Source organism: Taurulus bubalis (genome assembly GCF_910589615.1).
Source record: "Taurulus bubalis genome assembly, chromosome: 2".
Taxonomy (NCBI): domain Eukaryota; kingdom Metazoa; phylum Chordata; class Actinopteri; order Perciformes; family Cottidae; genus Taurulus; species Taurulus bubalis.
The window spans coordinates 21,002,240-21,024,883 of NC_136590.1; the positions used below are offsets into that span (position 1 = coordinate 21,002,240).

The 22,644-nt window shown below is 40.5% G+C and overlaps 1 protein-coding gene across 1 annotated transcript; it reads right to left on the reverse strand.

Moving 5' to 3' along the window:
* Window positions 1-278: 278 nt before the first annotated feature.
* LOC306753871 (glycerophosphodiester phosphodiesterase domain-containing protein 5-like) lies at window positions 279-21,421 on the reverse strand (the record flags this gene model as incomplete). Its single annotated transcript, XM_079237786.1, has 15 exons — window positions 279-430; window positions 597-676; window positions 2,195-2,277; window positions 4,042-4,189; window positions 4,277-4,434; window positions 5,075-5,299; window positions 6,003-6,153; window positions 9,991-10,073; window positions 12,023-12,168; window positions 12,898-12,991; window positions 13,474-13,572; window positions 16,522-16,581; window positions 16,893-16,986; window positions 17,775-17,878; window positions 21,248-21,421. 15 exons carry the CDS (start codon window positions 21,419-21,421, stop codon window positions 279-281), a joined length of 1,851 nt encoding a protein of 616 aa, XP_079093912.1.
* Between the last annotated feature and the right edge of the window lie 1,223 nt (window positions 21,422-22,644).

The following is a 22,644-nucleotide window of genomic DNA, read 5'->3' on the forward strand; positions in this document are numbered from 1 at the left end:
ACACACAACCCCACCGTGACACTACACTACACACTATATTAACCACTTTAGCTACGAAATACTATATAAATCACTTCCAACTCACACTCTCAGCTCTCCACCGCCATGCTTCCTCTCAGAGAGAGAGAGAGAGATTCTGTCCCTCGCCCTTCTATATCTAATCGATTTGTGTCGACAGTGTTGTTCTTTAGCTATTATACGCACACAGAACAGTAGTACAGTCTTATTGTCGTATTACATTTTTTTATTTCAGATTTGGAAGACAAAAAGAAAGACAACTAAAGCCTGGGGTCTCGTTGACCCGGCCGCGGTCCTCGGGTCTCGATGACCCAGCCGCCGTGCAGTCCCGGTCCTGGGGTCTCGTTGACCCACACTCCACAGCTGGGGGAAGCTCGGGTCTTCATGACCCAGCCGCCGTGCAGCCGCGGTCCTGCCGGAACAACGCGAGGGTTAAAAGAATTACATACTATACCATCATAAAAAAATGTCCTGAAAAAAGTCATAGTATACATCACATGTCGTACATCATTAAAAAGATCAAAATCATAGTATTTCATATAGTCACAGTAGGAGGCCGTGGAAGTGAGAAAGCCGACCTGGGGTGAACTTGCTGTAAGTTCCGTTGTCCAGTGTGACTTTGCTGCTCGAGCTGAAAGACATTCCTCGCTCTCGCCACCTTCGAGCAAACAAGTAAAATATATTTATATATTTATACATCTCTTATTCAGATCAGACTTTCCTGTGACCGTGCTCTGTGATCAGTGGTTGAATGTACATTAACTCAAGTACTTTTTCTTTTCATGCGACTTCATACTTCTACTCCACTAAATCAGAGACAAATATTGTACTATTATACTCGTTATGTTCATGTTTCTTTACTAATTCAGATGTATATTGTTTTACATTTAACGACCCAACAGTTTACTAAAGTAAATAAGTAAAATTAACTGGCAACCATTCTGATAATTGTCACTTTTCATGGAAATAAATTTCACGGTTCCAGCGTCACAAATGTGAAGATTTGTTGCATTTCCTTTTAATAATGTTAAATTAAAGTATTAATTATATCAGTGATTCTCAATTGGTCTGGCTCCAGGACCCACCATTACCCCTGAATGACATGCTGTGACCCCAATGGAGGGACAATTTTCAACTTCTCAAATTTATTTTATGAAAAGATGGTGTAGTTTGAACCTGAGATAGTACAAAATATGTATGCCAACACCAAAACAAGTTTAATGATAAACCAAAACGACCAGCTGGTGGCGATGCTATAGAGGGAACTATTCCTTTTTACACTCAATTAGCTGCATTTAATTAAAAACCCAAAAGTGCACGAGGTATTACAACATGCATAACATTTCAGAATCTTCAGCCATTTTTAAACAGACTCATCAACTTTCATGCACAAACAAAAAAGTCCAACAACTAAGAAGTAGTTTCAAAAAGACTCAAATGACCTACCTTTAACTGAGAATACACACTCACTGAATATATGACAAACACTTTACTATGGAAAAGTCACTGTCTTGAGGAGCAGCTTTTCCACAAATTAAAAATAAATTAAACAAAAAGTGCAATTCATAAGGATTCATATATACAAAATTAACTGTTCTTGAGATTATCTCATCAGTAGATAAATACTGAAAAACATTGTGCTTTACAGATTAAGCAGCACTCAATTCTCCTCACGACCCCAGAATTTTTTTCCTGTCATGCAGGCAGCGCCATCAGTCGTGAATTTTATATTCAGTAGGGTGTTTAATTTAATTATCCTAAAGAAATATTGATGTACTGTTGTTAACCTGCTGTTGCTCCGAGAGTGCCTGTTATATTGTTCGAAAATAAAAGCGTGCAATACACTAGTTTTTCATTCATTTTTGAATTTGGCGCCTAATGCAATAATTTGCAGTTAATCACAGATTAAAATAATTTCGACTAATATAAGCCCTAATATATATATATATACATGTGTGTATATATATATATATATATATATATATTATATAATATGTATTGTATATAATAAATATAATATGTATATATATCATATTTATAATATTTATTTTATATATATATAATATTATATGTATATTAGTACAGTCTCTGGGGACATTTATATACTTGTAATACTTAAACTGAAGGACTTCTACTTCTATTTTCACATTGTGTAGTTTTTAACCATCAGACTCACCAGTGAAAGATGAAGATGATGAAGATGAGCACGAGGGACACCAGGTCGGTGAGAATCCACATCATGTTGTACACGTCTGGACTCTGAGAGACACACGGAAATAAAAAAGGAAGTCAGTATTTCCCACCTAGATATCATCTACATGTACTTTTAAAAAAACAACCCAATTTTTGTACTTATATCTTATAATACATCATTTTGAGCCTCTTTTACTCTTACGGTATAACTCTCCTCATAAAGAGAAAACCTGGTTCACAGGTTTATTGATAGTTTCCTTCATTAATCCAGAGACATTCATTAATAAAGGATAATTTCTTCTTCTTCCTTATGAAAACAAGTTTAAATTGAGCTAGCATTTGTTTACATCAATACACACCTGCAGTATTAATCCACAAACATTGTGTATAAATAGTTAAAACACTAACAGGGAACATTTTACTGCAGCATGAGTACTTTTTGTAATACTTTTACTTGTAGTGTGATATTAGTACTTTCATTTCAGTAAAGGGAGCTGAATACTTGGGTTGTATAAAAGACTTTATTTAGCTGTCTAATATCTGGTGTTTCTGGATAAATATCACTGCTGCATTAATGTTCATGTTAATGTGCATGTTTTTAATTAGTTTATTCTATAAAATCATCATATGTTTGTATCTGTAAAAAGAACAAACAGCCTGTTTTCAGCGTTGCCACGATGCATTTTTCAGCTGATCCAAGTGGCTTTTTAAAGAGTGTATTTAGCTGAAGAGGATTTTCTCAACACATAAAGGAAACACTTCCTTCAGTTCATCACAAACAATCAGCATCAACACATCTGGAGATACAAGGTTTTCATCTGGACAGGAAGGGGATGAAAAACTGTCTTCTGAGATGAAACTCAAGATGTAGTGGAGTAAATAGTACAATATTTACCTAGGACAAGTATAAAGACATAAAATGGAAATACTCTAGAAAGTACAAGTTAGAGCCGTGTATAGTTCAGCATGATGATTTATTGGCTTTCAATGGAAACTGTATTGAGAAATCACGACCTTGTGATGTTTAAATTACGTTTTAATCATTCATAATCTCACTCAAATAAAAAAAATCTGATCAAACTATTGTCTTAGTCTGAAGTATTTGTGAGCCTGCATGTTTACATAGTCGGTGTGTAGCTGGAAATATACATATATATATATATATCAGCGGCGGGCCGTGGATTTTCTACCTGCGCCAGCTGTTTAAAAAAATAAAATTATAAAATATAACTTTGTGATTCTTTTTAGGCCAGCAGAGAAGGCTTAGCAGGCTCTGACGGCCCGCCACTGCTATATATATATATATATATATATATATATATATATATATATATATATATATATATACACACACACACACAGCGGGTAAAATAAGTATATATATATACACACAGCGGTATGTATTGAACGGTGATGTGTTCAGTATTGAACACGTCACCATTTTTCTTAGTAAATATATTTCTAAAAGAGCTGAAAGTATTAAATAAATTTGTTTGGTTTTCTTTGCATTTATGGATTACTTGGGTTGTTACCGACATCTGGTGAAAATATCATGTCAATAGCTCTTTTAGAAAGATGTTCAAGTGCTCAAAGATGTCGAAAGTGTTCAATACTTATTTTACCCGCTGTATATATATTTGTTTTTCCTCTAAAGTTCATTTTTCACTAAAGTTCTGAATAAAAACACACAAAACATTACCATTTAGTTATTTAATGTTAGACTATTTATTGAACTACCAGAAAACATCCTCCATCTGAAAAGAAGATTTTTGCCCTCGAGTGAGTACTTGAGTGCAGTACTTGAGTGAGTGTACCCAGCTGAAGTATTACCATGAGGAAGAGAGGCGCGCTCATGGTGCTGAGGAGCTGGGGGGCGTTGGTGGTGACCGATTGGACGCCGGCGCACCAGGCCAGAGAGAAGAGCCACGGCTGGTTTACCACGTACAGGTTGGTGCTGATGTTCACAGCGGCGTATGCGCTGCACATGAGGAGAAGAAGTAATGGTGGGTTGCAAAACCACCCAGAGTTGGGGGGGCAAGGGGTCCCATCTTTGATACTCACACACCTGGTGAGCTCGGGGGACATGGAGCTGTAGTGCAGGTTGAGTGTGACGATGCGGTTGCTCTGCAGCTCCTCCAGGGAGAGCCGAGTGCCCGATGTCTGCTGGAGCTCAGGATCCAGGTCCTGGACCAGAGCTCGCAGGTCTGAGGGCAGCCACAGCACCTGGTGAAACACACGCGCACACACACAATAATATCAATAAAGACGCATTAAACAACATTTAGTTGTGCAGAAAACGAACCTGTGCCAATTACGGCAAGCGATCCATCATTTTAACGGAGTGTCTATTTTCAACAGGGTGAAAACGCTACTTAATTAATTAATAATAATATTGGCAGAAATATTTAATAGTATTAGTACTTGTGGTATAAAGAGCGAAAAGGTGCGTTTACAGATCAGGTTGAATTGATTTTATTGCAGGAGACTAACATTTAGGAGAAGATTTTTACACTTCGTTAACTTGTTATTTTATACTTTTTATTATTAGTTCTAGTTTATGAGAAGCCCACAGTAGGACACAGTAGGATACATGTTTTACATTGTTGGCTACTGACACATGGCTGCTTTTCTCAGCCATGTTATAGACACCCGGGTGTAAATAATACTGTTGGCCTCTGACACCTTGGGGCTAATAGTGTCCAGATTATTTTTGTATTATCGCAGATTATCACTTTTTATTGCAATTGTTGCACAGCAATGTCCCTCAGGATATACTGTAAAGTTTCATGTTATCTTATATTTGTGGGACCAGACGGATAAACAGTGAGCTTAAACTCACTATAAAGCTCCATAAAGAGCTCACCTGCGAGGAGTGAATGGAGGACTCGTTCTGGATGACCTCCAGCGTGCGTTGGATCCAGCTGTCTCTGTACGGGTGACCTCTGGGCGGACGGTAGAGGTCAAAGATGACACATTTGTCGGTCCGAGCTGCCAGCTGGAGGAAGGCCTGCAGGCTGCAGACGGTTTGCTTTCCCGCCTGCAGCTGGTCGTCTGCTCCCAGAGTGCCGGCTGTACCGAACGGGTTGTGCTGAAAGGGACGACGATCAATACCCAATTAACACTGTGACATAACCAGCAGGTCAATGAGTTCTTCATCCGGCAGCTGATTTTTGTAGTACGCGTTGTCGTCCTGATGACGAATGAACTCCCACGTGTAAATGGTAAATGGACCCGTACTTGTATAGCGCTTTTCTAGTTTTTCGATCACTCAAAGTGCTTTAACACTACATGACATCATTCACCCATTCACAAACTGATGAGAGGAGCTACCATGCAAGGTGCCACACCAGAATTATCTACATTCATACACCAGAGGCGCAGCTACGAAAGCAATTTAGGGTCAAGTGACTTGCTCAAGGACATCGACATCGAAAGTGAAGTCAATGCTTCATGTGTTAAAGCTGCATTGTCTCTCCTGGCCACCAGGGGGCGACTCCTCTGATTGTATAGAAATCTATGCTTCATGTGTTAAAGCTGCATTATCTCTACTGACCACCAGGGTACGACTCCTCTGGTTGTATAGAAATCTATGCTTCATGTGTTAAAGCTGCATTCTCTCTCCTGACCACCAGGGGGTGACTCCTCTGGTTGTACAGAAGTCTATATAAATGACTCTACTTCTCTCTTCATTTATTTCCTCAGTAAACATTGTAAATATGAGTTTATGTCTCAATCTCTAGTTTCAAGTCAATAAAAGTACTGCAGTACATCTTCTACCCTTCGTGACTCACGGAGAGGAACCAGGCGCCGGCGTTCAGGTCCTCCAGCTCGGTCCAGGTGAACATGGCTGACGGAGCGTCCGTCCGATTGGGGAACACCTGGTGGACATCAGTGGTCCGTCGCAGCGTGTGGTCGTGCATCAGGAACGGGACCCCGTCAAAGCTGCAACCGAGATACGACGAGAAATCTTAACAGTATTATGTAATATCGATATCATTGAAGTCGGTGTACCGCCACTGATTATTTTTCACTTGCTGGGTGACAAAGGTGTAAAAAGTGAGCGAGAGTTGGGCCCAATCTCAGGTGAGGTGGGAGGTGGATCATGAGGAGGATTGTGAGGAGGATTATGAAGAGGATGAGGATCATAAGCAAGATCAATGAGGAGGAAGAGGATCATTAGGATCCTGAGGAGGATCATGAGAAAGAGGAGGCAACACTCCCCTAAACCCAGTGGCGACCGTCCAATAGAGGGTTCCCGTCTCTCCTTCTCCTCAGGGCAGACGAGGCGCACGCCACCCATTATAACAACTTGACAGCAGCGAGTGCGAGCACTGCTCTTCACAGAAAACCAAACATTAACTCTGTATAATCTCTCCTCCAACACCTGTTTGAGAGAAGACCTTTGGCGGAGAAACTACAGGTAAAACACCTGGTCCCAGATCAACCAGACCTCAGCATAAAACAACAGACTAGCGTGAAAGGGAGCAGCTTGAGCTTCTGTGCAGATGGCTAAGCTACAACAGGAAGGTTTGGCTAAGCTAGCTGCTGGATGCAGTCGTGCTAACACCATATTTGACTTTCCATGCTTGCTTTTTAAATCAAGTGGACCGATCCAACATGGACAGCTACGAGAGTAAGGGACATAAGCACTTGTCTGAATAATTAAGACACCAGGAGGACACGCATGGATTAACTCCATCAAGCTACTAAAATAGCATATCAGCAGTGGCGGCCGGCCAATAAAGGGCCACCTTGAGCCACCAAAAGGAAGAAGAAGAAAAAATATATATAATTTATAATTTTATTAATTATAAAAATATTAATAAATTATACAAATTGTCAATATTTGTGTTTTTGAGCTATGGAATATACCCAGTAATATTTGTAAAATAGGATATATGTGCAAAATATATGCTGTTCCTGCTTGTCTCCTCTGCTAGTGCACCTCTGAGCTGCCCCCATGCACGTGGTGGGGCCAGATCGATTTGGCCCAAGGAAGACTGGTCTTATACGCAGTTTAGCCAATCACTGATTCAAGATATAAATGAATGACATACAATTTATCCAATCAGCGCCCTAAAAAAGACTTCCGGAGGGGCTATTCTCAGTTGGCCCACAGTGCGTGTTCACAACTAGTCTCTCTTCTCATCTTGTGTGTTCTCTTCTACCCGTCTCTCGCTTTGGATGAGAAACTCCTGGTGAAATAACTGGGCTCAGATCAACCTCCTGAACTCAGCATAAGACAACAGACCGGCTCAGCACATGTGGACATGTCGGAGGTTATAAGGGATTACGCGTTTTTCCTGGCATTGCCCTCTGGAACCAAGCAGCGGCGAGGGGTTAGCTAGCGAGCTAACGTTAGCCCGCTAGCTAACCACTAACCTGCTACACAAAGAGGAAACGGTTGTTTAGTTACAGACGGGGCAAGATCATGTCAAATGTGGACATGCTATATAACCAGCTGCAGAATAGGAACATCGACCCTGTCTTCATTAAAGGACGTGTCCAGAGGTTCACAGACAGCATTCGAAAACTCTGGTAAATAACTATATTGTAACGGACTGAGTGACATGTAATGTTAACCTATTATATTTAAAGTGTTAGTGTTTACAGGAAGAAGTTTTTCTAGATAAGAATACTGGTTATTGTAATTACTGGGTTCAGGAGGTCAGTGAATGTCTCATGAGCTGTATAGCTTGTCAGTCATCGTAGCTACCTATGAGCAGCCTGTGATCGGCAGAGCGAGTGAGGTGGGATGTTGTTGTTGTTGTTGTTGTGGAGCCTGTGGAGAGGAGGCTATGACCGGGAGCAGAGTGTGAAGCATGTTACAAGGTTTTGAATGTTGTTTTGGCGTAGGCTACAGCCCACAGTAGCCTGTTCTGTTGTTACTGAATAAACACACAATAAGCAAGCAACGTCTCGTAGCTTTCCTGACCCAGGGTCGCTACAATATTTACTACTAGCTGATAAAGCTTTTGTTGTTAGAAAGATGAGGTGCTCACGTCCAACAGTCTGTAAAAGCCTACATGGGCCTAGTCATCAAAGTGAATGAATATGATAGAAAACATCACACTGATATTTGTTTAAATATTTTAAAAGGAAAAAGATCAGATTTCTATAAAAAATGCGGCTAATTAATACCATGCTTATTCAGGTGTCCACCAAGTCAATTTCTAGAAGAGGCCTAGTTGTTTTTGAAAATGGCAAGTTAGCAACTGTTCAATAACATAGTCGACTGTTTTCTGAAAAGGGGAGGACACGCTGGTAACTGACCGTCTGATACATTTTGATGATGTAGTTATAATTTCCCATCATCTAAAGTTATTTGTAAGATTTGACATGCATTGCATTTTTAAAATACTTGACTTGGACATAAGCATGTGTTCAATCAGAATCACTTTCATCAAAATATCTTTATTGCAAATTTAAGTTTATTTATCTTTTACAGGTATGTGATACCATCCTGATGCAAGCCAAAGAGCGGTTCTCCTTCACCCAGCACGTCGTCATGAGAACAGCGAGTTCAAGGCTTGCAGTGGTGCAGTGCCCATGTACCAGTTTTTCATGGAGAACAACCTTCAGAGCACCTTCACAGAGACTGTCAGTCTTCTCAGGATCCTCATCACCACACCCATGACAACAGCTGAATCCGAGAGGTGTTTCTGTACTTTGAAGAGGATCAAGACCTTCCTGAGAAACACCATGACACAGGATCGCCTTAATGCTCTGGCTATGCTCTCCATGGAGAAGAAACTTGTCAGGAACATGCCTGACTTCAATATGATATTTATATTGATATTTTATTATAATATATTCATGATATATTTATGATTTATATTATATGTTATTTATATAACATAAGCGCCTCAGCGAGGTTGGAGGCGTTTATGCCACCGCAGATGAGAAACACAAAAAGCTGGAAACTTACCAGATGCTGTTCATTAAAGACAAAGTCCATCTGCTCTCCTTAAAAAAAAAGTTCAGCGATGCGATTGTAGTTTATCAGTGCGCTTCAGTTCCAGGGTGTGTACTGACACACTGACCAATCACAGCGCACATTAATGGTCACGCGGGCCCTATGGCAAAACAGATGCTAGAAGGCCCTATCTCATATAGTTTAATCAGCTCTCGAGTTCATACAGAAACAGAAGTGAAATGTGATTGGATAAGCTCTGTTAACCAGATCATTAAACAGCGGCCGATCCATGCAGCAGGCTGAAGGCTACAGAGGAACACAGGGTCTGTGCAATGAGAAAATAAGCTAATAAGGAAAAATAATTGTAGTGCATTCGTGAAAAAAAAAAATATATATATATATATATATATATATATATATATATATATATATATATGAATTAGCTATAACCTTTAATTATTAAAAAAATGATTATCAACAAAATTTAATTACAATTTTATTAAATTTAAACTTTGTGATTCTGTTTAGGCCAGCAGAGAAGGCTTAGCAGGCCCTTATGGCCCGCCACTGATATATATATATATATATATATATATATATATATATATATATATATATATATATATATATATATATATATTCCATAGCTCAAAAACACAAATATTGACAATTTGTATAATTTATATATATATATATATATATATATAATAATATACTGAATTGTATTAATAAGATGTCCTTATTATGTCAAAGTGTTGGAATACATGTTAAATATTTAACTGCAAAGTAGTACTCAGAAATCAAAAAATCAGAAGCCAATAACGTTCCATACGTTCACCTCCAACATTGATCTACCGACTGACCTGATGGTGACATCCGTCTCCAGACCATCACTTCCAGCCTCAACGGCCCTCTCAAATGACATCAGGGTGTTTTCTGGAGCCAGCTGCTGACAGATTCACACGATAAATAATCAATAAACAGATCGTCTTTCAGCTCGTGGAGGAAACATTCTGCAGAGCTAAAGAGGGGAACGCACTGTCCTTGTGCTCCAAACAAACAGGGAGAGGAAGGAAGTTAAATATTTAATATCAAGTGTCATATGTGACACTGAATACAAATTCTTGAGCTAAGCACGCTACCTGAAGAGTCGTTATAAATAATGAAAATAATTATTAGTTGCAGCTCCGATCTTAATTCAGAACTTTATTTATCTCGAGGAAAAACAGCGGTGCAATACAACGTGGGAATAGTGCAAATTTGGTTCTTTAATTTCTGTATGTATTTCCATTTTCTTTATTCTCCTGATCTAGTTTAGTGGGGCTGGAGTCTTTCATCAAGCTGGATCAGCGCAGCCTTAAGCCCAACGCTCTTTTTTTCTCTTCTGCCGAAAATGAGAATTGTGTTTATTTCAAAACTAAAACTGTGCTATCTCCTCATCGACAGTTCTGATTTAATTAATTTGAATTTCTAAAGTACCGTAACCCTTGTGAGAAGAGGCTTGTGATTTTCCTTTTTTTTTTTTAAAGATCGTTAAGTTTGAATAATTCCGTAAACTCTTTAACATACCTAAACGATTATAAGGTTTCACTAAAACATTCATAAGTCCCCCTTACAACGGCGGATTTCAGTCAAAGACACATCCCTGTAATCGTACGGGCCTGATGGAGTCTGATAAATCAATCCAGATCATTTTCTGACCAGTATTAGTGTCTCCACATTGCGAAACGAGATGATAATATAAATCGTTATGTGCTGTAGATATTCTTCATTTCATTATTCTTATGTCTATGAGAGTTCAGGTTGTGCAAGGTCAGTTTAACAAATATTGTCTGTGAGAAACGTCCGGTGGTCTGTTCCTCAAGGTTCCACGCTTTGCACTACAACACCCACACATGTTATCAGTATATTGACATTAGGGAAGCAGACTTGTGAGAAAAGATGAGGACACGATTCTCCTCCTCTTAGAAATGTTAGAGCCAATTAAATGTTAGATGTTCATGACGGAAAACCGTGTATTAAAGAGCCGAACTTCCGGCTGTTCGGTGTGTTTTTGGACGCTAAACCTGCGTGTTGACTGGACGACCCCCTGCTTTTGCAACTGCAGCATTTATTACTTTGTTTGTGATCAGGGAAAATAAATTCCGAGAACGAGAGAAGTTGTTTGGCTAAGTTCTTCCGGAGGCTACAGCAGGCATCCACAAATTATGATGCGATAATAGAGACCAGGAGTTTATTTTTGCTTTTTTGGGGCGTTCCGAGATCCTTCGATCTCATTGGTCCTCAGACTCTTCTGAAAGCGTGTTAGATGGCAAATGCGGAAGTAGGGGGTCATTTTGGTATGCAGTTTAATATGGTGCAAGGAAGGATCAGGTCAAAGTAGGTCATTTTTCAATTTCTGAATATGAAAATCTCAATGCTTGTGATTATTGTGATTATTAGATTTAAATGCTTTAGGTCGTAATCTTTCTAAAGATGTGCAGTATTACTCTGGGTTGATGGGAAGGCACCGAACAATACAATTGAAAAAACTTGGGAGCAATCGAGGAGTCATTTTTGGGGAATCTTGCTCAGACTCTTGACTTTTGATCATATTTATGCTGAAAATAAGTTTAAACATTATTTTATTATTTATGTTTGTTTTTTAAAGGCAAGGAATTGCGGATTTGTTAGAGATCAATGACAATAGGGTCTGGTCTTCATATCGTGGTGATATGAGCTGTAGAAGGGGAACCTAGAGTGGAACAGGTTAAATCAACCAGACTTAAAACATCATAAACAACGTAAGAGTAAGAGAGTAAAAGTAAGAAAATTTCAAGAGAACAAATTAGCTGATTTAGTTATTTTATATCCTGTATATTTGTGTTCAGTGCCGTTAACGGCCCCCGTGCTCACCATCGGCGCTCCTCTGTGGCCGATGAGGGCCGGTGCCGGGCCGAGGGTGCCGTCCTCTTTGATACAAGGAGAATACAAACCGAGGGGCACCAGGTAGAGGGCAGACAGGATGGACAGGTAGACTCCCAGGATTAGGCCCCGCCTCCCTGAAACACAAACAGACTCTTGACTCCGATGTGGAGTTATTGTGGTTTTATTCTCATTTGCTTCAGGATTATTCTTTAGAAATATATATATATATATATACTGGTTCATTATAACTTGTTTCATTCTTAAAGGGAATAAATCAGCATTTTGGGTAATGTGTTTTCCTAAGAATGAAATGAAAAGATTGTCTAATTTGGAGATTTTGCTCTATTTTTCTTCCGCAACATGTCTTCTATAAGACAAGTGGGAAGAAAACATCCAAAATACACATTTCGCAGTTTATTTCACTACTTTGTCAGTTTGTAAAAACATTTAACTCTAATATGTCAATAATATGAAAAAATAATTTGGATATTTGCATATTTAAACAGTCATTTTCACAAAACGTGTAATAACGTTACAAATAATCGTACTGGGGAAGTTTCATGGTTATATATTCACCTGTTGTGTGTCTCCTTAAAGGAGAAGCAACGTCTTAATTATTGAGCTTTAGAGGTGCAGGTAGCAAGTTGTCTGTCTTTAGACAGAACCTGGCTAGCTGTTTCCAGTCTTTGTGCTAAGCTAAGCTAACTGTCTGCTGGCTGTATATTTAGCTAACAGACTCAAGGGTGGAACCCCTCTTCTCATCTAACACTCAGCAAGAAAGCAAATAAGATGTAACATTGAGGTTATTGATTCAGCATCACCACAACTTTTATGCAAATCAGATGAAACAAACTCCGCCTCACCTATGCTGCTCATACGGAAGAAATGCAACGCTATTGGCCAAGACAGCGCCGTCATCAGTAAGACTCCTCCCACATGAAGATACGGAGCAGTTACCTGGAGTCAGGACACAAAACATAGCCTGGTGTGGTGAGGGGGAGGTGTCACGGATTCCCCGTCATGTTAAGTGTTTTCATCCTGTCTGTCAGTTCTAACCACTCTCCTGTCATTCCAGATCCTGCCACTCACGCCTGATTACCCCTCATCACCGTCACCTGCAGCCCGTTCCCTCATTAGCTCACTATTTAGGTCCCCTCACTTGCATGTGTCCTCTGCCAGATTGTCTTGTCCATTGTGCCAAAACTCTCCAGCGTATCTCTGTACTTTCTGCCTACCTGTTCTGACCCCGTTTTTGCCTGTCTTGCCGACCTTGGATTTTGCCTGCCCCTTATCGGATTTGTTCGCCTGTTTGTTTGATCTCCTGGTTTTGACCCTTGCCTGAATACATGACTAAAGAACTTTGCCTGTCACCTGCCTCTGAGTTGTGCTTGTGAACTCGATTGTCCACTGTGCCTCACAGGAGGAGGAGGAGGAGTCACCTGAAAGGAAAGCAGCAGAGTTGTCCACTCTTTCCTCCACAGGTCGGTTAAGACGGCGGTGGCTGCGATGGAGAAAGTCAGACTCAGCAGGATGCCAATCTGAAAAAAGGAAACGTGTCATTTATCCACCAACATTTTCAGTCATGATTTGTAGCATTCTGATTGGTTGAGAGTGAGTCACAGGGTGTACTGTATTGAGCGTTCTGTATCAGCACTCAAAATAACAGGTAGATTTTGCGCGACCGTTAGTTGTCATTTCAAACAGACATGTTTCGTGTAAACTTTGATATTTTGGGGGGAATGACTTTAGATGAGACTGGCAGTGGTGAATAATGGGGGAGAGCAGATAACGCTCTGAGCAAGAGCGAGTAGACTAATTAGCGGGGAGCAAATGTATAAAACCGGGAAACTAAGAAAGGTTTGCTAGCTAATCACAAAATCGTGACGATTTCCAGTGAGAGATAATTACCGTCGGTAATTTCCCGACGCAAGGCACCCTGCTTTCAACCGGCCTGGTCAGTAAATCACAGAATCTCTCTCTCTCTCTGAGGGTGGTGGTGGAGAGCGTCGTGAGCGCGCTAAATGTTTTTTTTTTTTTTCCATCCATCCATTATCAGCCGCTTATCCGGGGTCGGGTCGCGGTGGCAGCAGGTTCAGCAGGCCGACCCAGGCTTCCCTCTCACCCGCAACACTTTCCAGCTCATTCTGGGGGATCCCGAGGCGTTCCAAGGCCAGCCGGGAGATATAATCCCTCCAGCGTGTCCTCGGTCTTCCCCGGGGTCTCCTACCAGTTGGACGTGCCTGGAAAACCTCTAATGGGAGGTTTTTTGTTTTTTTTTCTCAACTTTTATTCTCATTTCATTCATAGTTCACTGTGTGATTGAGTTGTTGCAATTTTTGGGTTGTTTATAGTTTTTTTGGAGACATAAAACCGTGTTTCTTGTCAGGGATGGCGTCTGAACGGCGTATACCTGCAGGTTTCCCCGCTGGCAGTGCCCTCCACCCGGGTCACCGTGTCCGGGGTCTTCTCCCCCTCCCCCCCGTTAACGTTTTAGACCATTTCCCTGATGCAGATACATTTGTAAAGAGTGTCTTAGCCATACAGAAAGGGGTGGGGAGATTAGATGATAAGAAAGTTTACGGCTGAGAAAACACCTGACGACTCTCAGGAAGACAATGCCTAGGAACAAAGGTTCCAAAAGGTTAAAAGGCCCAAGTGAGTCTGTGATGGATGTGCTGCACTTAGTTTGTCTGTTACTGATTGTTATCTACGTCACTGCTCTTTTCAATTTTCCAATGCACAAGGTGAGGGTAAATTCTTTAAATATTAATGGTGGGAGTGACCAGGAGAGGAGAGTGGTCACTGCAGTTATCATGAAGCAGAATGGACTTATTCTGGTCCGGGCTTCACTGGCTGAGAGCTGCAGTGCTGCACCTACCGGTACAGGAGGGAGGGCAGGACCTGGTCTCATCGCTTCACGCACCAAAGCCTTCAGACTGCTAATGGGTCTGCTGTACAGTTTGGGCCTGCCATGGACTGATGCTGCCTGTGTGCTGCTTAGGAGGACTGGACGCTTTGGGAGCAGCTACACTACATCCCAGGTCCTGCCGTCGGTCAGCCGGAGATCCAGACTGAGAGGCCGGCTGTGTGAAGCTGGGTCATATAATGAAGACTTCCATCCTGTATCTAGCGGAGCTGACCATCATCCGGTCCAGCAGGCTGCTGCTCGGGCTGCTGGAGGAGCTCTGTGCCAGACCCCTGGCTGTCTGTCCTGCGGTGGGACAGTGGAAGGATGAAGAGGAAATCCTGCTGTCGCTGAGGGCGGCCCAGTTGAATGACCCTAATGTTCTGGGGAGGAAAGCAGTGTACCAGGTTGGGAAGGCCTCTATCTTGCGTTCTCTGGCAGAGGTGAGGGTGTCAAGGTGGACTGAGGTTTTTGGCAGGGGATCCTCTCCAGGGGGCTGTTGGTCCCTGTACAGACCCCCGGTAGACAAAAGGACAGGTGACCCTAGTGGAGGGTTGTACATGGGGGCCATGCTGATTGCTCGGCTCAGGTTGCAGGCTGTTGTTTTTTTGAGACGGACAAAAAACACAGACTTCTGTGTGGACATTTGGGCTCTGAAGGACATTCTGTATGCAGTCAGAGACAATGCTATGGTTTTGAACTTGTGATTGGTGCTTTTTCCTTTTTTTTTACTATTTCTTTTTTTGTTTTGTAAGTTTGTGATAAACTGTAAATGAAATTGAGTAATAAAGATCTCTCTCTACACAACGTTTGGTGGCTACAACTATTTTGTGCTGAAAGGCAGCTTACTATTTATAATGTCGCAGGTAACTATTATAAAAGCAATAAGGTACTCGAGGCAGTACTTTATTTACAATGTACTGTTCAAGGGTTTGCCGTGCTTAAATATATTCACATTAACGAAGGCACTTATGCTCAAAGTAGACGTTCTATCGTCCCTTAGCAAATGTTAGCACGCTATAACGCGACACTTGATTTAATTTGAATAATCATCTGTTTGTTTGTGTGCCATCATTGTTAGCATGCTAACATAAGTGTCTGGTTCAAGATGGTGACAATAGTAGATATACTTCTTACACTTTATAATTTTTTGGGTACTGGGAGTGATATACTCCAAGGCGGGCCTACGCGTCGGGCCTAACAACACCCTTGAACTGTACATTATTGACGATACAGTATTGCCTCCTCTTGTACCTTATTGCTTAAGTAAAAGTACTAATACCACACGGTGAAAATACTCTGTTACAAGTCCTGAACTGAAAATGTAACTAAAAGTATTATATATATTCTCTCTTTAGAGTCGTTCTCCTACACGCTCGGCACACAGAAGATTCAGGCAGTTGCAACCTGGAACCTCACCGCTAGATGGCGCCAAATCTCAGTGCGCTACTCGAGTAAAATTTACCTAGCTGCATGCCAACGCTGAAACATGTCGTATTTAAGGTGAACACAATATTCATTGCAAGAGGACAATCAGACACAAAACTTTACTGTACAAAACTGTAAATAAAAACACAGGTACCTTGTGACTCCAGTGTAAATAAAGCTTCTGGCCCTCTGACAGCAAACACACAGCCAGCAGCTGCAATAAAATAATAATCGTGTATTAAATGTGATGTGTGATAAACTGAAGAAAGTCGTAGTATAAACATAAGCAGTATTCACAGACCGACAGTTGCATACACATATATATATAAAAGCTTAGAAATAAAATAGGAGTAGAAAGGACATTCCCATTCAAATGAACATGGCTTCATGCTTTATGTGAAGCGTTGTCTTGTTTTCTTTTAGGTGAAAGCCGCTTTAACATCTTTAAATATGAGGATTTACTCTCTATAGAAACTGGACTGTGTGGTGAAACTGGAATTAAACAAAGTTGTGTTGCAGCCTCACCATGAGCAAGGTGATGTAGGTGAAGAAGACTGCGGTGATGACCAGCAGCACCACAGACCAAGGAAACCAGAAGCCCAGGTTCCCAAAGTTAAACCTGCAAACAATAAATAATCAAGAGACGATTCAGACACACGAGTAAAAAAACAACTAAAAACATTTTAAAAAACGTGCTGTTCGTGATTTAAGTCAGTGCTGCACGTTTGATGTTATAGTAAAATCTTACTGGTGAAACACAAAGTTCTTCATGTCAAAATCTATCGTACCAATTTTGTGCTTTGAGCAAAACATGCATGTTTCAGATATTCTGTTCAATCAAATTATCAGTTTATTTATATTCGTATTCTGTTTTTAGTCTTAATTTACGAGTTTCTTTTTTTAATACATTTACTTATTATTTAGAGGACTTTCAGAGAAAGAGACTAAAAGCAACACCACTTTGTGCCCTTTTAAATTGTTAGAACACACTTGTGTGTCTCAGCTTTCGGTGTAATAATGTACACCGAAACAAACAAAAAATATATATATATGGGTTTGCCACCGAAACAATATATATGTTTTTTTTTAATTAAGGTTATTTATTTATTTATATTTTATTATAATCAAATGTATTTTATTTTAATATGTCACTTTAAAAATATATATATATATATATATAGTTGTGAATATTCATTGGTGTGCCTTTTTAAATGTCTGTGAAGGAAACAATACGAATAGTAATCGACTTTTTTATTTTATTTTGTATTAGCAAACTAAATCTGGACCCAGTCAGTATGAGTTAGTATATAAAGCCTATCGACACGATAAAGAACATAAACATAACAATAAACATAAACATAAAGAACCTATGGACACGCGGAGGGAGGAGGACTAAACTAAACCCACCAGTCAAAGTCGTTGTAGTCGTTCTTGGCTTGTCCCCAGAAGTATAGAAACACCAGCGTGAGGCAGAACGTCGCCACCAGCAGAGCAAAGCTGACTCCTTCCAGCTGCCGACAGCGGAAACAGAAAACATGAAACATGAAACACAAGTTGATTTATTGTTTTATTTAAACTGCCCTTTTTTCTTCTATTTATATATATCACCTTGTTTCCATGCAGACGGATGACTGATCTTTGACCTCCAGAGAGAGAGGACTTCAAACAATAAAAGTTTGGTTGTAAAAGAATAAAGATAAAGCTCTGTTCTCTGACAACAGTTAAATAACATGAACTATGAAATGGATTTAATTGTTCATTAATTGTCTATTTCTACTTGATATTGATCAGTAAACAATCCATAACAATAAAACAAGATTATCATTTTTTTTGTCAGTTGTTTGCCTGCATTATTGACTTGTATTCTAAATAGTTGTCCGGCCTTTGGTTGCAATCGGTGCTTCTTAAAAAAGAGGTCTGTGGACCCTCTGGAGGCTGCCAGGAGGTCCAGGAAAGGTTTTCAAAACTAAATTATTTAAAAAAATCATCGTGACATAAAATCTTTTTATTTTCACAGTTCAACAAATAACGCAGAAATTACTAAATTCTTTTAAATTCGAATACATTTACAAATAACTTTTCATTCTGAGACGGCTTCATCCAAAACACATGAACAGCTGCAACAATTGGATCCACTTTAATAGAAACTATTTAAATGAACTGCACCTGAATACGTTGAACAAATAAAATGTTGCTTATTGTGTCAAAGCATCAGTTGTAATAATCCAATGATATATGTACGTAGCGGATGTAACGGAGTTCTCTTTACGTTTTATATTATGGTATTTTGCTGATAATACCTCTGAAGTATTGGAGGCAGGATTTATACTTGTATTATTACCACTTAAAATAGTAAAACCTGTGAATATTTCCTTCACTACGCTTTCTTCTGGTGAGCTTCACTCAATATGAACTATTTATGACATGATTTATTATATAAAATCTTTGGAAAATCAGGTTTTTATGTAAAGAAAGATAGATAGATAGATAGATAGATAGATAGATAGATAGATAGATAGAAGCAGCGAGCAAAGTTACAGAGTAAACATACAAATATTAAGTATGACAAATATATACAATACAATAAAATAGCACGGCAGAACATATTAAATTTAAGAAAATTAAATAATAAAGAAAATGTAAAAATGCAAAGTATATACAGTGTATATAAACTACATACAGTGTCGAAATGAGTGAGGAGTCCTTACTTTAAATCCAAGCCGGATGTTTATTTCGTAAACTTGTAGAAACCATATGAACTTGAATACAACCGAGTATAACAGGCTAACATTTTAACTTGACAGGAGGTGCACGCACAGAACCCGAACCCCACTGCGCATGTGCACTTTCCCAAGTACGGTGTCCCGTAGCGTGCATACAGAGCGCGAACATAATCATTCACCAGAATGATCTACATCCCCTTTCTTTAGTTCGTGCCTTCCATAGAGAACAAATGGAAGGCTGGGCATTAACTAACAAGATAATAACATAGCTGTAATTTTTAACTTTGCGACATTGTTATATAGAATAGAAATTAGTAACAGTTTCAAACAACCATCTTTAAATATACTTGAACGGTAATTAACCAACTTATACATTCATATTGCAAGACATTCCAACATTCATCGCACTTCAACTAGACATACAACGTCCCATAGAGTACAGTGCGGATTCAGCTCTTTTTTTCTTTTTCTTTTTTTTTCTCCATAAGCCACGAGGTTGATATCTTTACCTTGTTCCACTGGTCGCATGCCATTCTCCAGCTGTCGGAAAGTGTCTATTGACATTACATTGCACTTTGCGCCCGTGTCAACCTTCATCTCGATTGGCCGGTCATGTATATAGTATAACAAATCCTTCATCTTGTCCTTCTGTTTGAGGATTGATAGTGTCCACTATGAGACCATCCACATAGAAAGTGTCGTCACTGGCACTGTCATCGGGTTCTTGTAGCTCTAACTGGTGCACTGATCTTCCGCAGTCCCCTCTCTTTACGTACCCTTGTCCGTATGACATGGACTTGCAGCATTTTTTGTAATGATTAAATTTCCTGCAGATATGGCATTGCTGCCCGAAGGCAGGACATTTGTCTCTCTGTGCGGCATGGCTGCCTCCACAGTTATTGCAGTTTGCAATGGATCTTGCCTCACGTTGGCCTGCTTGAGGTTTAGGTCTTGACCTGTTGTACCAACCACTGGAGTTTGGCTGAATTGCTTCAGCAGTAGTAGCTGTTTGGGGCTGGGCTAGAGCCTTATTACCCTCCTCAGTCATTTCATAGATGCGGCAGATTGGAATTTGTGTGTCTCCATAGTTTTGTTGCATTGAGGGTTACATACTTCCCGAAATTTCCGTTTCAAGCACTCTGGGTTTTCTCTGGATTCAGCCAGAACGATGACGGCTCCATCTTCACCAGGCGCTCTCACCTCTGCTGCGTAAACAAATGAACGCTCCCGTTCGAGTCCTTACTTTAAATCCAAGCCGGTTGTTTATTTCATAAACTTGTAGAAACCATATGAACTTGAATACAACCGAGTATAACAGGCTAACATTTTAACTTGACGGGAGGTGCGCGCACAGAACCCGAACCCCACTGCACATGTGCACTTTCCCGTAGCGTCCCGTAGCGTGCATACAGAGCGTGAACATAATCATTCACCAGAATGATCTACATACAGTATATACAGTATTACAGTATATACCATGAAATATGGGGTTAAATTAACTAACTAAACATAACTTAAATGTAAAGTTCTCCATCAGTTTCTGCAGACCTTTATTTTCTTAATGTAGCACCCTGTTGCCGCAAAGACCCGGTCCAGATAGTGTAAAGGTAAACACACACACAAAGAGTCAGTGTTCTTTATGCAGCTTTCTCGTTTTATTGAGACAAGCACTTATTGGGGTCGCCAGTGACAGCTGGTTTGACGAGCCGGAGGAGTTCACAAGCAATACGGGCTAAGAAATCAATAACAAAACGGAAATAAACAAAAGACCAAGGCAGTGGTTCACAAGCTGAAAAAGAAATAAAATAAAAACATAATTGAGAATCCGTAACCGCCCACCAGGGAAAGACCCCCCCCCCCCAACAGAAGCTCCGGTAACCCAGCTCACAAATACATACCAATGCATACAGTCACGTGTGACGCTGGAGGCAAGGAAAGACGCCTTGCTTACGCCGGCGAAGACACAGGAAGGAAGTCCTGCCTATCCCGGCTCCCCAGCGGGTGTACCCTTATAACCCCTTCGGTGGACCCCAGTCACCTCTTCATCAGTTCCACCTGGTTACAGTAAGACTCTAAAAACTAAAACTTTAGGATTCATGCACTCTGCACCAATTGGTGCCCCCCAGCATGTGGCCGGTGCGCATCTTGACCTCTGACCTTGTCGCAGCAGCAGCCTCCCGGCCGTGTGCAGCTCCTCTCGTCCCGGCCCCAGCGGCAGCCGTACAGGCCGGACAGGCACACGACCAGCGGCTGGTGGTCGCGGCGCCGCAGCAGTTTGGCCCGAAGACCCCGCAGCCCACCGAGCTGCAGCGTGGACAGTGTGGACGCCATGACTCACGCGCCGCGCATCCTGACGTCCCACACCTGCAACACAGGAATCTCTAATGAAGTACCGCCACAAGGTTGTACATCTGGGGGGTTGTACATCTACTCAAGTACACATTTGAGGTACTTGTACTTTACTCTGTACTTAAGTTCATTACTTTTCTCATGCCACTTTACTCCACCTCATGGAAAATTATTGTACTTTTTACTTTATAGTACTACATTTATCTGACAGCTTTAGTTACTTTACAAATTCATATTTTGGGAATAAAAAAATACCAAGATTTCATAGAATATTACATTTTGTCAGAAAGAGCAGAAAGAGAGGCATATGTGTGGAGGGATTCAGAAGTGAATACTATCAGATGTATATAATGACAATAAGTAGCCAAATTTGAGTTGATACGTTCTACATGATGTTGCACGATCGTTGCCAGATTACCAAGCGAACCCTCAGGACCACACAAAGGCTTCAGATGTTTGTTTGGACCCTGGGGTTATCAAAACAATATCAACAAAGGTTGTTGTATTTCCGTATAAGAGTACTTGTTGGTTTCTGGGCCTCGGGGCAAAATTAAAAAAAGAAACTGTTGCGTGTGCACCAGAACAGTAAATACACAGAGAGCGTGAGGAACTTCTTGGTATTGTTTTGTGCCCGGGCCCTGCTCTACCAGTCACGTAACATATTAGCCTCGTTCGAAAGAGCTGCTTCTCGCCTGGAATCCAGACGAGAGCAGGCGGCAGCAGCGGGGGGCGTTGACAAAAAACTGAGGTCAAATCGAACAGTTTTCGAACAGGAATGTTATAAGATATCCCAAAGCCCTGTTATATCATCTGTAACCAAATACTTCTGGTTTATTACTTTATTTGTGCTCTGCCTGTCATGGTCACGCCTGTTGTGAAAGATCATAAACTCATGACCAAAGAATTGACAAAAATAACCTTTTTTTGTTTGTTTAAACAGTAATGAAATACTACCATTATTAATGCATAACAGAGAACAACAAAGCTGCTAGTTGTGTAACAATTTGAAATGAAGGGGCTCTTAATAGAAACACGTCGAAGTCTAATCAATAATTCAACGCTTCAATGCTGCTTAGTTTATCGGCAAAACCAGAACATAATTCAGGATCAACATCATGTTGTTATGACGGTCAATTCCCCACACATACGATCGTCAAATGTTACATCTAATTGTAAACACTTGTTTGCTCATTTGTATTTGAGGC